Source organism: Epinephelus fuscoguttatus, linkage group LG7 (genome assembly GCF_011397635.1).
Source record: "Epinephelus fuscoguttatus linkage group LG7, E.fuscoguttatus.final_Chr_v1".
Classification (NCBI taxonomy): domain Eukaryota; kingdom Metazoa; phylum Chordata; class Actinopteri; order Perciformes; family Serranidae; genus Epinephelus; species Epinephelus fuscoguttatus.
Genome location: NC_064758.1, coordinates 59,719 through 75,817, shown reverse-complemented (window position 1 = coordinate 75,817; position 16,099 = coordinate 59,719). Strand labels below are relative to the sequence as shown.

Here is a 16,099-nt window from a genome sequence, read left to right as displayed (position 1 = left end):
CTCAGATCCCCGTCTGATCAAACAACTGTGGGACATGCTGCTACCCCACCTCACAACCCACAGGACTCAAAAGATCTAAAGCTAACACCCTGGTGCAAGACACCAAGGGACACCCTCCAGAGGTCCTGTGTCCATGCCTTAACAAGTCAGAGCCAAGTGCGGTCCAAGGAGCACCCACCGTGGATCGGGGGTACCTCTGGGGTACCAGCACGTCCCTCAAATGTTCGATCAGGCTGAGATCTGGGGTATTTGGAAGTCAGGTCAACACCTTGAGCTCTTTGTCCCATTCCTCGGGCATGCCTGAGCAGTTTTTGTGACGTGGCATGGTGCACTGTCTTGCTGGGGGGCCACTGCCATCAATAAGTGCCGCCGCCATGAGGGGGTTTATTTTGTCTGCAACGATGTTCAGGTGGGTGGAGTACCTCAAGTAGCATCCACATGAATGTCAGGACCCAAGGTTTCCCAGCAGAACATTGCACTGTAACAAGATGATCAATGTTACTCACTTCACCCACCAATGTTTTTTTTGGCTGACTGGTGTATTACCCCCATAATCATCAAAACATGCTTTAAACTCTTGACACTGCCACTAAAACATACTAGAATCACTTTACCTGACATTTTGTTAGAAAATAATATTTTTATTACAACTAAGAGGGGATTGACATATTATTTAGTGAACATTCCCTTTAGTGAAAAACAGTTTAAAAAAAAAAATCCAGGCTTTTCAGTTGAAATGGCATTCCGGCTGGAGCAGGGCACATAGTGGACTGACCGCGATGCTGGGTGTTTCGGGTTGCGCTTCTCCCTCCTCCACTCTGATGGTCACTGGACCTGCTGCTGCTGCTTGCAGAAGTTTTGGGACCAACTCGCTTTATGCGCGGCCATCTTTTCTTCTCTTTCTCACGTCCAAGCTGTCACGCGACGACGTCACATCCAAAAACTTTATCAAATGTCTCCCGACAACAGTTAAGGGCAGTTATAAGAGAAACATTATAGCCTACTATTACTTTTAAATTGTAAAAGTATTTGATAATTGAAAACTCAACCACACATAGGCTACATAGGTGCTGGACAAACACTCATTATTTAGGCATTAAATACATTATATTTAATATTATATCAGGCCTCTATAGGCCTATATGCACGGCAGATTTTAGTTTTTTTTATGAATAATGAGTTATGAATTATGAGTAATGAAACTGATACCGCTGCTATTTTTAGATACCGCAGGATACCTTATTATCGTATTATTGTCCAACCCCAGCGGGTAACTCAGCTTTTGGACCTACTCCGGAGAAGGAGTAGGTGCACAGCTTAGACACTGGGCCTCTAAACCGATAACAGAAACACAAATTGGCCCAGCATGGCTTGACAGGACGCAGTTAAAAGTTACCACGGAAAAGGCCCACAGTATTGTACGTGTGCTACTGCGGTAACTTTATTCATCTCACACACTGATTTAGCGTAGCCTGTGCAACATAAAGACGGATGTCGTACTGTAGACTAATTAACGGACAGATTAAACAGAGGAGCAGCTCTGTGTCTCTCTGGGTGTTGGAGAAGCTATAAGTGAGTGAGTGAGTGAGTGGGGCAGAGCTGTGAGGAGAGTGTGAGAGAAGAGAGATGCACACTGGTATGCGTTGTGTGGCACAACTTAACCCTATATCGATATAAACAGTTTTGTCTAAATCTATATCTTGCTTGAAAATATATCGATATATTGGAAAAAATTGATATACCGCCCAGCCCTATCTACATCACATACAGATGGAGAAACGCACCACACAAATTTTTTTTTATTTGCTGTGAGGGACCAAGGACAGAGGGATGTTGTATACTGTAAAGCACTCTGAGACTAATTGTGATTTGGGGCTTTATAAAGAAAATTGAAAATTTAAATTAAATTCTAAACAACGCTGTAGCAGAATGTTAATTTAAAGTGTACTTGCATACATAAAAATTAAGCAATGATAAGCAGTATCGTAGGAGTTGTATAATTAAAAGTGCTATATGTCCCTTGCTGGTGGACGTATTTTATATACATACTGCATTATTATAGATTGATGGCATTTATGGATAAATACATACTAGATAGATAGATAGATAGATAGAATCATTTAGTAGATGAATTCAGAACACACTGAATTCACCAACAATGTATATGTGATTGTAGTGAGTGTGATGGCTTGCCTGCGGTGTTAGGCGAGACAAAAGTCCCTGACTGTTCCACTCGTTGTCCCACACCTGAGCAGCACTCAGCTCAGCTGTGTGCTGCTCCAGTATGGATGCCACCACAGTGGCATGATGGGAAGGCTGAGCGGTCACAGGAGGAAGAATGTCTCGCTGGTAGTCCTTCACCTCTGAAATCACACACACACACACACACACACACACACACACACACACACACACACACACGGTTCACCACCAGCCTATTCATGTTTCTAACCGTTTTTCCTCACTCAGCGACACACCCGCTGAGGAGAAAACTCTGGTTATTGGCAGCCCTATTTTGAGACACTCACTTATTAGACATGATCAATATATCTTTATTAACAGGCTATGTACCACAGTCTTTTAATGTAGCTGTAATTAAACCTCTTCTAAAAAAGCCCACCCTGGATCCTGAGGTGTTAGCCAACTATAGACCAATATCTAATCTTCCCTTTCTTTCAAAGATCCTTGAGAAAGTAGTTACAGACCAGCTGTGTGATTTTCTCCATGATAATTTATTTGAAGAATTTCAGTCAGGATTTAGAGTGCATCATAGCACTGAGACAGCACTAGTTAAATTACAAATGATCTTCTGATTGCTTCAGACATAGGACTCGTCTCTGTACTTGTTTTATTAGATCTTACTGGCATTTGACACAATCAGTGTTGGGTAAGGGTTACTTTAAAAGTAATCAAAGTACGTTACTGCGTTACTTTTTTTAAAAAAGTAACCAGTTATTTTACTGCGTTACTCTCTGAGTAAAGCAACTCAATTACTTCAAAAGTACTTCCAACGTTACTCCCTGAGAAAAGTAACTCAAGCACTTTTAAAGTACTTTTGAGTATTCTACATTTCCTATTGGGCAATGGACCACAGGGCACTAAGCCTACATTTTTTTGTCTCCAAAATTAAAGTTATGGACCACTTGCCCTTCACTGAGATCCAATTCTCCCATCATAGCCATCACTTTGACCAGTAGAAACACAGAACGATCTGCTGCCGTAGACAACTGTATGACAACAACACCCCAGCATTTTTAATATTTCCTCTAGGGATGTTACCACACAGAGTAAAAGGGGGAAATGATGGTGTGAAACAGCAGAGGCACTTTGTCAACCCGTTAACGTTACTGCCATTAGCATCAAGCTAGCAAACAATGGTACATCCTCACGGTCGGACATAAAGTAATAACATTAACAAATAGCGGCAGGGCTTTTACTCACCACAACTGCAGAGGCTCCCAGCTTCATTTGAAACAAACTACATTATAGATGGTTCGTTATTTATTAATCCCTCTGTGTGTTTATATATTTACTTTTTTTCCGCTCCGTTGTCTTTATAAAGTTAACATATTGCACCGTCATTTCAAACTCAACACTTGTTTCAAATTAAAAGCCCCTTATAACCTCGGCTGAGAGAATCCCTCCATTTTCTAAATAGGCTTTTATTCTGAAACATTTGTCAGAACTTCCTGTGGAAGATACAGTATGGCGTATGGCACTTCAAATGTAGCTCCTGCCATCTGCTGACGCTCTTAAGTGACTACAACAACATGTCGGATGGCACATGAACAGACACAATTCTGGCAGTGACTCAAATAATAGTGAAAGTAATAAAAATAGGACAAGAATAACCCTATGACATCACACAAGCCGTGAAAGACGACCGGGGATAATTGGTGAGTACCAGCGTGTAGCGTATACCAGGCATAATGCAAGTCCTGAGTCTGAATGCGAGTCCTACTCTATTTAGACTCCACCGTAGACAACGGCAGCATTTCTCCGACCACATAGTGAGCCACAAGCTCCGTGGCTTCTTTCAGACTGATAGGTTTAACGTTATCTCCGTCATTAGAACCAAACGACAGCCGTTGCTGTTTTCGGAGCTTAAGGACCAGCGTTCTAAAAGTAACGGAAGTAACTGATGTCTTGTTTGAAAATGTACTTAAGTATTTGATTACTCAAACAGCAAACTAACGCGTTAGGTTACTCGTTACTGCAAAAAGTAATTAAAGTACTCTAACGCGTTACTTTGTAATGCATTATACCCAACTCTGGACACAGTTGACCAACAGATTCTGCTACAGAGACTGGAACATATAATTGGCTTAAAAGGTTCTGCACTAAGCTGGTTTAAATCTTATATCTGATCGTTTTCAGTTTGTTTATGTTCACGATGAATCATCCTTACGTATTAAAGTTTATTTTGGAGTTCCACAAGGTTCTGTGCTCGGACCAATCCTATTCACTCTAAATATGCTTCCTTTAGGTAACATCAGTGGGGTTGTTTACCGTTTGCTGAGCCAAGAGGCTGCATGTAGGCTGCATGAAATGGGTAAGTTAAAGCATTTTCCACCTAAGTTATTACATATATTTACAATACAATATACAATAAACAGTTTCAACTGTATTAAAATCCATAGTTTAAACGGTAGGATCACGGATAAACGTGGGTAAATGCATGAAAAAAAAAAAAATCACATATCACCTCTGATAATGGTTTATTCATTTAAAAACACATTGTGCTCGTTTAGCACATTATTTCATGTAGTTTTTGTTTTTATTTTTTCGCATAGGGGAGCGTAGCGCGACAAAAATAGAAGAGCCGCGTAAAATAGAGAGTTGTCGCGCGACAGACAGGGGTTGTCGCGCCGCTCCCGTTGCGGGTGGAGCTGCTGTAATTGATTAACAGGGGAGTGAGTTGCTACGGGACTCGCGCTGCAGACGTGTCGCGCCACTGACGTGCCTGGTGGAGCCTGGCCGTTAGAAACCTCTGAGTAATATCTGACCAAGATTTGTCTTTTAATTCTCATTTAAAACAAATCTCACAGACTGCATTTTTTCATCTGCGTAATATTGCGAAAATGAGGCCTATCCTGTCCCAAAAAGATGCAGAAAAATTGGTCCACGCTTTTGTTACCTCAAGGCTGGATTACTGTAACTCCCTATTATCAGGTAGCTCTAACAAGTCTTTAAAAACTCTCCAGCTAATTCAGAATGCAGCGGCACGTGTACTAACAGGAACTAAGAAACAAGATCATATTTGTTTGATATTTGTTTATGTTTTAGCTTCTCTGCACTGGCTCCCTGTAAAATCCAGAATTGAATTTAAAATCCTATTGTTAACTTATGAAGCTCTAAATGGTCAGGCTCCATCATATCTTAGAGAGCTCATAGTGCCATATTATCCCACTAGAACACTGCGCTCTGAGAATACAGGGTTACTCATGGTCCCTAAAGTTACCAAAAGTAGATCAGGAGCCAGAACCTCCAGCTATCAGGCTCCTCTCCTGTGGAATCATCTTTCTGTTGCGGTCCGGGAGGACTTAAGACTTTCCTCTTTGATAAAGCTTAGTCTCGCAGGTTAAGTTATATCGCAGCGGTGCCTGGATAGTGTGACGTGTGTGGTTGTGCTGCTACCGTGGTCCTCCCAGATGCCTCCTGCTGCTGCTATTATCATTAGTCATACTTCTACTGTTATTATACACATATGATTATTGTCACATACATACTATAGATATTAATATATACTTTCAACTTATCGTACCACAATAGCCATAATTATAATATTATTACTTTCATTAATGTTGTTGTAAGCTATTATCATTACCGTCTGTACTGCATCTCTCTCTGTCTCTGTTGCTCTTTGTCTCTCTTTGTGTCTTATTGTGTCATACAGATTACTGTTAATTTATTATGTTGATCTGTTCTGTACGACACCTATTGCACGTCTGTTCATCATGGAAGAGAGATCCCTCCTCAGTTGCTCTTCTTGAGGTTTCTACCATTTTTTCCCCCCGTTAAAGGGGTTTTTTGGGGAGTTTTTCCTTATCCGCTGTGAGGGTCCAAAGGACAGAGGGATGTCGTATGCTGTAAAGTCCTCTGAGGCAAACTGTGATTTGTGATATTGAGCTTTATAAATAAAATCAATTGATTGATTGATATCTTTCTTCTTTTCTTCACACAATAATTTCAGTGGAAACCTGAGGGTGAACTGGACACCATTTTTGTGAGGCAACTACCTTATTTTTCAGAGCGTTTGCACTCTACTTGCATAATTTCCACAAAAACAGTCAGGCTCACACATACCCTCCTTGAAGAGTAGCTCTCCATTGAAACTAATATTTCAACAATATAATTAAAAGAATTCTTTAAGCCTTTTTTTCCATAAACAGGTAATTATGAACAACAATTTAAAAGGAAAGAAACAATAATGACTACAGTACTGTGAGGGATCATGGTCAAACAGAAAGCTGAAATCATACAGTATGTATCTGTGTGCAGTAGGAGGTCTACCTTTCAGCTGCTTCTTTCCTGTACCTTTAGTGCAGTGTGGTAAACGAAGAGGCTGGACATGGAAGCTGTGTAGTGCTCCTGGTCTCTGAATAGGAGAAAAAAGACCTGTCAGAAAGCAACAGGCTCTCTCTGGGCAGGTTCCATAAACAGGTTCTTATCATGCATTCAAAGGCTCCAAATCAAGACACAATCATTTAAATATCACAACGAATCTCCTGACCTCAATTAACTTATTTCCTACCGATGATCAGCTAATAGAGTTGAACTACATTTCTATCTGAGTTTTCTCACAGAAAACAGCTGCATTTAGCCTAGTCTTACTGCATTTAAATAAGGAAAAAAAACAATTCAAGTATAAAAATAGAATTACTGTCTTGCAGTTGTATGCCTCTGCAAACCAGTCATGTTGCAGTTACAATTTACATCCATGTCTGTCCAGACTCATGCGTAGCCATGACGATGCTTCAAATATGGATGTTGCTACAAAGAAGCTACAAATTCTTACATGTCAGTGCTTCACACACATCTTTAACCCAACAGCACAGAAGATTCATCCAAGACAGTTTTAAGATTACTGTCACCTATTAAGTATCTGACCAAATGTCTCCCCTTCTGTTTTTGGGATAAGACACTGAATAATGGCCAGAAAAGTGTTTTTGCAAAAAATTATGGTGTCACAGCGAAGTTGATCTTTGACCTTTTAGATATAAAATGCTATACTTTTATCCTATTAGACATCTGTGTGAAATTTTGTAATAATAAGCGTATGAATTCTTAATTTAGGGCCAAAAGCATGTTTTGTGAGGTCACAGTGACCTTTCATCCGTAAATTCTCATCAGTCCATCTTTGAGTCCAAGTGGATGTTTGTGCCAAATTTGAGGAAATCCCCTTCAGGTGTTCTTAAGATACAGGTTAATGAGAATGAGACCGACAGAGGCACGCAAAGATGGACAGACGGATGGACACTGTAAGCCTCAATCCATCCATGACACAACATTTTAATGTAAAGTCTACACAAATGCCAGGATTTTCAAAATGATATAAAAACTTAATATTCATTTGACATAAAAACTCACTGCTTGTGAGCTTGATGTCATTTTTTAGTTTAAGTCAACATTTTTTTTTTTTAATTAATTTTGACTAAAACTTATTTGGCCAATCTTGCCTGATTAGTTCAAAGCCAATACACAACACCATCATTGTGCACTTCACATATTGTGGCATGTTGGGGCTAATGGGTGGAATTTCCCAGCATGCCTTGAGGCAATGTGTTTAAGGCCATAAGCTGGAGAAAACTGTGTTCAATATGTTTTAAATCCCTCATGTTAACCCTTATGCAGTATTTCACAATGGTTGTTATGGGTTACAGTTTATGTTGTGGTAAAAGACATTTTGCACCATGAGTTAAGTTTCATACACATTAGACATATTAGAGTGTCACATCCACATGCATTGAAACTTTTTTTTAAGACATCAAAATGTAGCTTTAAAGAGTTTACTTGTGTTTCACCATGCAGTGGCAGGCTGCAGTTTGGAGGCAGCCAGGGCACAACCAGCTGGGCTTTGATTGCAGCAGCGATGGCTCTCTGGAGGACTACCGATTTACCTACAGGAAGAAATGACACCTTTGGATGAATCATAACTAACTGCTAAGCCAGTGGTTCTCAAATGGGGTACCTGTACCCCTGGGGGTACGTGAAGGTACTCCAGAGGGTACGTGAGATTTTTTAAAAAATATATATTTCAAATTGGCATCCATTCACAGATCCTTTAAAAATAGTTATTCAATAAATATTCAATAAAATATAAGTGTATGTTCATAAACTGAATTTTAAATTCAGTAGGCTGTTCCATTTCATTATCCTAAAAACCCTGAGTCTCCCTCATACCAGGATGGTTTGAGCCAACCTGGCACATACCACCTGTCATCACCTGTCAATCACTGCCGCCTTGAAAACTCAAACAATGGAGTCGTGATGGAAGCTTAGCAGCAATGCTGCTGAAACCACGAAGGGACAAGTGCCAAAGAAGGCGAAACCAGAGCCGGCAAAATTCCGTCAGTATTCAGAAAAATATGTTTAAATGGGATTTACGTCCTCGAGTGGCAACCCACCCAAGGCTTTGTGATATTTCTGTGGGGACAAATTAGCCAACACTAGCATGAAGCCAGCACATCTTCAGCGGCATCTCAAGACAAAACATGCAAGTCATGTTGGTAAGCCACCTGAGTTTTTTTAAGAGGAAACTTTCAGGTCATCTCAAGACACGATGCGGAAAGCCTCAACAACATCAGCCAAAGCCCTGGAGGTCTCTTATGCGGTGTCTTTCCTCATAGCTAAAGCCAAGAAACCATTCACTATAGCCAAAGACCTGGGGCCTCATGTACAAAGACTTGCGTGGATTTCCTACTGAAACATGGCATACGCTTAAATCCAGAAAACGCTGTACGCACAAAAATATCCAGATGTATGAATCTGTGCGTACATATGAATCCAAGCACATTTCCTTTGTACATCCCAATCAACGTGGAATTGAGCACACATGTTGGAGTACCCGGCCCCTCCCTGTCCACGCCCCCATTTAAATAAGCAAATCATATTTAAATTAACCCTGCACCTGAGATTCCCCTCTCTGCACAATCAGAAAACTACAACAAAAGAATGAGTAAGACGAGAAAAAAGAAAAACTTCACAGAATACGAACTGGAGACGCTACTCACTGAAGTGGAGGTGCACAAAAATGTACTTTTTGGCACGCTGTCCTCCGGCATCAATACTAAACGTAAGCGGAATGAGTGGGAGAATGTGTGCGAGGCTATCAATGCTGTGGGGACAGAAAAGCGTACACACGCAGAATCAAAAAAGAAGTGGTCTGACATTAAGGTGGACGTGAAGCAGAGGAGGGCTGCCTACCACCAAAGTGTGGCCAAAACAGGCGGGGGGACAGTCGCCTGGGGTCAATTGAAAGCAGACAAATAATTATGTGAACTGGATTTACAGTTTATATTTGTTAATTTTATACACCACTTACACGGATCACACACTACTGTTGTAAATTAAGTGCGCCGGGGAAAAGGTGTGGCTGATTAAGAAATGTCACACTTTATGCACGGGTTTATTGACATGAGTACTTTACACACAGAGACAATCAGGGGCTTGTTAGAAAGCTCTGAAGCTGTAGTTTAACCAGCAAAAAACAGCAAGTCACTAACTTTAACCACTAACTAGTACTGATGCTGTGAAGACAGGATAATATTTGGGGGCGCACATGCTCAGTGTGCATCAGGGGGATTAATATTAGGACAATTAAAGAAATAAATTATTTACTTACCAAGAAGCCACCCATTGCGCACAGTGCCAGCTAGTAGTCTGTTCCCAACCATGCTGTTACTTAGAATGTATGAATCGTGCGTTGAACCAGGCCACCTCGCCACAATGTTGATTAATTGCATTTGCGCATTACATATGATCTGTACATTGACAGAATGAAAAAGCTTCCTGTTGACATAAACAAATTCATCCTGTGATGGTGCTTTTATACTGTAGCCATGTGTGTGCAGTCGATAGCTCCGATAACGTTAGGAAAACCGGCTGTCGGTGCAAATTGCACTTTAATGTTGGCCTGTTCAGCTGCATTGTATGGGAATTTGATATACCTGGCTGACATGCGGATAATTCCGTCCCACACAGCTAGCATGGCTCGGCTCAGGGTCGACTGGCGCAGTGCCGATCGGTCGGCCAGCTCCCTCTGGAATGCCCCTGTTGCTAGGAACCCCAGTGTGGTCAGCACCTGTATGGATACAGGCAGCACATGGCTCCTCGCCGTGTCGCACTGCTGGCTGCAGCTCTGCGCACAGTTCCAGGAGGATTGCCCTAGGGAACCTAAAGCAGCTGATGAGCCAGTTGTCATCATGTGCCAGTGCCATCTGTCTCTGAACACATGCTCTCTTCGTATTGTGCCATTTACAAATCTTCTAATATTGCTAAAGCAGCCGTTGTTGTTAACGGTATTTTCGGCACCACTTTGCGCATGATTTTATATCCACTCATCTAATTGCAGACACGTGGGTGTGTTAATTGTTTATCAGTGTTAATTGTTCATTGTTCTTTATTAGAACAGTTTCCCAGCATCACCTCTAAGTGTCGCCAAAGGATCAACAGCTCACATATATATATATGTATATATATATGTATATATATATATATATATATATATATATATATATATATATATATATATATATATATATATATATATATATATATATATATATATTTATATATATATGTATATATATATATATATATATATATATATATATATATATATATATATATATTCTGTCAATGTACAGATCATATGTAATGCGCAAATGCAATTAATCAACATTGTGGCGAGGTGGCCTGGTTCAACGCGATTCATACATTCTAAGTAACAGCATGGTTGGGAACAGACTACTAGCGGGTGGCTTCTTGGTAAGTAAATAATTTATTTCTTTAATTGTCCTAATATTAATCCCCCTGATGCACACTGAGCATGTGCGCCCCCAAATATTATCCTGTCTTCACAGCATCAGTACTAGTTAGTGGTTAAAGTTAGTGACTTGCTGTTTTTTGCTGGTTAAACTACAGCTTCAGAGCTTTCTAACAAGCCCCTGATTGTCTCTGTGTGTAAAGTACTCATGTCAATAAACCCGTGCATAAAGTGTGACATTTCTTAATCAGCCACACCTTTTCCCCGGCGCACTTAATTTACAACAGTAGTGTGTGATCCGTGTAAGTGGTGTATAAAATTAACAAATATAAACTGTAAATCCAGTTCACATAATTATTTGTCTGCTTTCAATTGACCCCAGGCGACTGTCCCCCCGCCTGTTTTGGCCACACTTTGGTGGCCAAAAATATATATATATATATATATATATATATATATATATATATATATATATATATATATGTATGTATATATATATATATGTATATTGGCACTTGTTGGCCCTTTGCCTTCACTCTGCGGTCCAGCTCACCCCAAACCATCTCGATTGGGTTCAGGTCCAGTGACTGTGGAGGCCAGGTCATCTGCCGCAGCACTCCATCACTCTCCTTCTTGGTCAAATAGCCCTTACACAGCCTGGAGGTGTGTTTGGGGTCATTGTCCTGTTGAAAAAACGCAAACCGGATGGGATGGCATGTCGCTGCAGGATGCTTTGGTAGCCATGCTGGTTCAGTGTGCCTTCAATTTTGAATAAATCCCCAACAGTGTCACCAGCAAAACACCCCCACACCATCACACCTCCTCCTCCATGCTTCACAGTGGGAACCAGGCATGTGGAATCCATCCGTTCACCTTTTCTGCGTCTCACAAAGACACGGCGGTTGGAACCAAAGATCTCAAATTTGGACTCATCAGACCAAAGCACAGATTTCCACTGGTCTAATGTCCATTCCTTGTGTTTCTTGGCCCAAACAAATCTCTTCTGCTTGTTGCCTCTCCTTAGCAGTGGTTTCCTAGCAGCTATTTGACCATGAAGGCCTGATTCACGCAGTCTCCTCTTAACAGTTGTTCTAGAGATGGGTCTGCTGCTAGAACTCTGTGTGGCATTCATCTGGTCTCTGATCTGAGCTGCTGTTAACTTGCGATTTCTGAGGCTGGTGACTCGGATGAACTTATCCTCAGAAGCAGAGGTGACTCTTGGTCTTCCTTTCCTGGGTCGGTCCTCATGTGTGCCAGTATCGTTGTAGCGCTTGATGGTTTTTGCGACTCCACTTGGGGACACATTTAAAGTTTTTGCAATTTTCCGGACTGACTGACCTTCATTTCTTAAAGTAATGATGGCCACTCGTTTTTCTTTAGTTAGCTGATTGGTTCTTGCCATAATATGAATTTTAACAGTTGTCCAATAGGGCTGTCGGCTGTGTATTAACCTGACTTCTGCACAACACAACTGATGGTCCCAACCCCATTGATAAAGCAAGAAATTCCACTAATTAACCCTGATAAGGCACACCTGTGAAGTGGAAACCATTTCAGGTGACTACCTCTTGAAGCTCATGGAGAGAATGCCAAGAGTGTGCAAAGCAGTAATCAGAGCAAAGGGTGGCTATTTTGAAGAAACTAGAATATAAAACATGTTTTCAGTTATTTCACCTTTTTTTGTTAAGTACATAACTCCACATGTGTTCATTCATAGTTTTGATGCCTTCAGTGAGAATCTACATTGTAAATAGTCATGAAAATAAAGAAAACGCATTGAATGAGAAGGTGTGTCCAAACTTTTGGCCCGTACTGTATGTACACACACACACACACACACACACACATATATATAAATAAAAATATAGCATATGGGGGCCTCCTTTCATATTTAATTGGGGGGCGGGGGGGGCTGTATCTAAAACTACAGCTGTCAAGATGCACCCCCCCCCCCCCCACAGGCCACCTTGGTCTCGAAAAACCCTAGGGAAAACCCTGGATATGTCACATATAACAGCACCTGTTACAATGTAACAATATATGTGGAATATTTTTCTGTTCTCTCTGAGGAGAGGTGGTGTGGATGCAGACTGGTGCTCTCTGTACCTGTTGGTTGGTCTGAGGCCTCTGAACTCTCTCTGGGCAGCTTCTCCACCAGGAACATGAGCAGGGAGCGGATCTCTGGCTCATTGCTGTACAGAAAGGTCTGGTAGCCTATCTCTCCTTTGTAACCAATGTCCTGCAAACCAACAGGTTGACATATTAGGAATACTGCCAGGGAACTTCAGGCAGTGACTCAATAGAGCTAGTACTCATATGGGCCCATCTGAATTATCCCCACAACTATCTGTGCTTCCAATTAAGAGTCCTTAAGTGTCGTAAAAGCACTCAATACATTACATGTGTTACACATTTCCTACATCTGCTTCCTGGTGAAGGTTAATATTTAGTCTCTGACTAAAAATGGACCAGAAATGCTGGTTCAAGGTGCACTTATAAGATTGTTCAAGGGCTTTTAACCACACTTCATTGTCTTCCCCCGAGGATAAAGTTCGCTTAGTTGTCAACTATGTTTATCAGGAGTCATTTACAAGTTGTTGTCTACAGATATCAGACACTTAAATTTCATGGCTTTTAAAACCTTTTCAATATCATTTTTAACCAAATTTAAGACTGACTTCTGGACAAATTATCTTTGTCTTATTCAAGCATAAGTGTAAAGGTAAGTAGTATTAAATCTACATGTTGCTAACAGAAAAGTTTAAGTATAAAGTCAAAAGACAGCATGAGGTTTAGTGGTAGGTTTAAAAATCTGAAACATCAGAAATGTGAACCTTCACACAGAAGCGCTTGACTCATTTTGACAAAAGAAATTTAAAGATAAAAGGATATGATGTTTAAGGCAAGATACACCTTTATTGATCCCACAATTGAGAAATTCCAGTGTTACAGCAGTCAAGGAGAAAGAGTCAGATTAAAAAATTTAAAACTTAAAAACTAGGCATGTAAAAGAAAGTACAAAAATACAAGAAATGGCAATAAATAACACTAATAATAATAATGAGAAGTGGATAATAATGAACAGTGAATAAAAATGAGCAGTAGATTAAAGAGATTGTATGTGCAAAAAACAACAAGGGGGACAGTAACGCTTATAATGGTGTTTATAAGTGTCCATAAAGTGTCCATGGTGCAGTTTATTGTGAGCAGTGCTAGTTATGTCTGACAGCAGCAGGCAGGAAGGACCTGCGATAGCGTTCCTTCACACACTTCGGGTGAATCAGTCTTTTGTAGCAATTAGGACCTCAGAAATTCAAATTTAAGACTAAATGACAACTTTTAAGGCCTAGAATTTATAAAACATAACTTAGAAGAAGTTAATTAATCCCTGGAGGGAAATTCAATTAATTCACTCTGTTGTCATATACATACAGGCCCGTACTACACACACGCGCACAAATAGGACCTGTACATGCATTAAAAGGACAGATGTCAGAACAAGAGGGCTGCCTTGGTCATCTCTTCCATCTTATCATCCATCTATACATCCTCGTAACTGCTTATCCTCTTGAGGGTCTAGGTAGTCCAGACTATCGCAGGGCTAACACACAGACAGACAACCATTCACACTCACATTCACACCTACGGACAATTTAGAGTCACCAATTAACCTCTGCCCAACCTGCATGTCTTTGGACTGTGGGAGGAAGCCACAATGACATGGAGAGAACATGCAAACTCCGCACAGAAAGGCTCCCTCCTGGGATCGAACCAGGAACCCTCTTGCTGTGAGGAGACAGTGCTAACCACCACGCCACTGTGCTGCCCATCTAGTTATCATATTGTATGTTAAACATATCACATAACACACAACACATTGGCTGCTGCTTGAGAGTAGGGGAGAGTGGGGTAAGAAGAGCCACATTTTTTCTGTTGTCCTCAGCATGGAAATAAGACAGAAGTACAATAAATAAATTTCCCCATAAACATATACATACATATACATGTATACATATACATATACATATATGTATGTATATGGGTCAGTGACAAATATGGGTTGGCAAGATGAGCAGTTAAGAACTATCCTCAAAAATAGTTTTAAAAGCATGCATCAGATTTGTTAAAATGTACATTATGTATTTTTGTTGGTTTATTGTCATTTGAAAAGACATCTGCACTATTTTTTTTTTTTTATCAAAAGTAAGACTGAATGCTCCCGAAAATGTCAAATTGTGTAACCACGAAAGAATGATAAATATTAAATATTTTATCCACCTACAGCAGATTTAAGTGTACTTACAAAAAATCTTTATTTTAAAAGCATTACTTGAAATAAGGTATTTCTGGAGTATTTCTATATTTAAATTTTAATGCATTTTGGCAATATTGAGCAGGACATTTCCTAAAAACACCCCTTTTTTTCTAAATAACGCTTGACAAATTATGTAAAATTTGTTAAAAAAAAAACAGTGTTGCATTGCAAATGTGGATTACATTTATTCCACATTTTAATCCACATGTATTTTCCTGTATATAATCATATTTTTTTTTTTAATGAAAAATACCAGTTACACCAAATGACACTGGTTTGTGTCAACTGGTGTAACTGGTATTTTTCATAAAAATATGATACACTGCCTGACTATGTTCCTTCTACAGCCAAACACCATGTTTGTTGAAGAAATGGACACTGAAAATCAAATATGACAGTCAACAAGGTTAAGTGAACTTTTTTTCATGTTATTTCAGTTCAGAAAAAAGAACATCTGACAAAAGTGAGCTAATTTCTTCTACTGTAAATTCTTTGCTGAAAAAACATTTTACAATCATGTTTCATTTTAAAATTTAACTCATGTTTTGTATCTTAAGTTCTGATAAGAAGAGAGTCACCTGACAACAACTCATAAGGTTGAACGTATCTACTGTCAAATCAAGCTTCTTTCAATTAAGGCTACTTAGTAAGGCAAAGCCCTACCTCCCCCCACTTGATTTTGAGAGGGCAGTTCACGCTTTCATTACCTGTCGTCTGGACTATTGTAATTCTCTTTATGCTGGATTGGACCAGCAGTCACTGAAACGCCTGCAGGCTGTCCAGAATGCAGCAGCCAG

General features: G+C 40.1%; 1 protein-coding gene across 3 annotated transcripts in view; it reads right to left on the bottom strand.

The window, feature by feature from the left end:
* Positions 1–16,099, bottom strand: part of ccdc22 (coiled-coil domain containing 22) — an 88,797-nt gene that overhangs the window by 31,349 nt on the left and 41,349 nt on the right. For 2 of the 3 annotated variants that reach the window (XM_049581673.1, XM_049581674.1), the window contains exons 3-6: positions 13,094–13,226; positions 8,014–8,120; positions 6,514–6,598; positions 2,194–2,363 (exon numbers count right to left, since the gene is read on the bottom strand). In XM_049581673.1, the coding sequence (XP_049437630.1) occupies positions 2,194–2,363; positions 6,514–6,598; positions 8,014–8,120; positions 13,094–13,226 (495 nt within the window). The remainder of the gene's footprint in view (positions 1–2,193; positions 2,364–6,513; positions 6,599–8,013; positions 8,121–13,093; positions 13,227–16,099) is intronic. The other variant, XM_049581675.1, reaches the window with a different exon arrangement.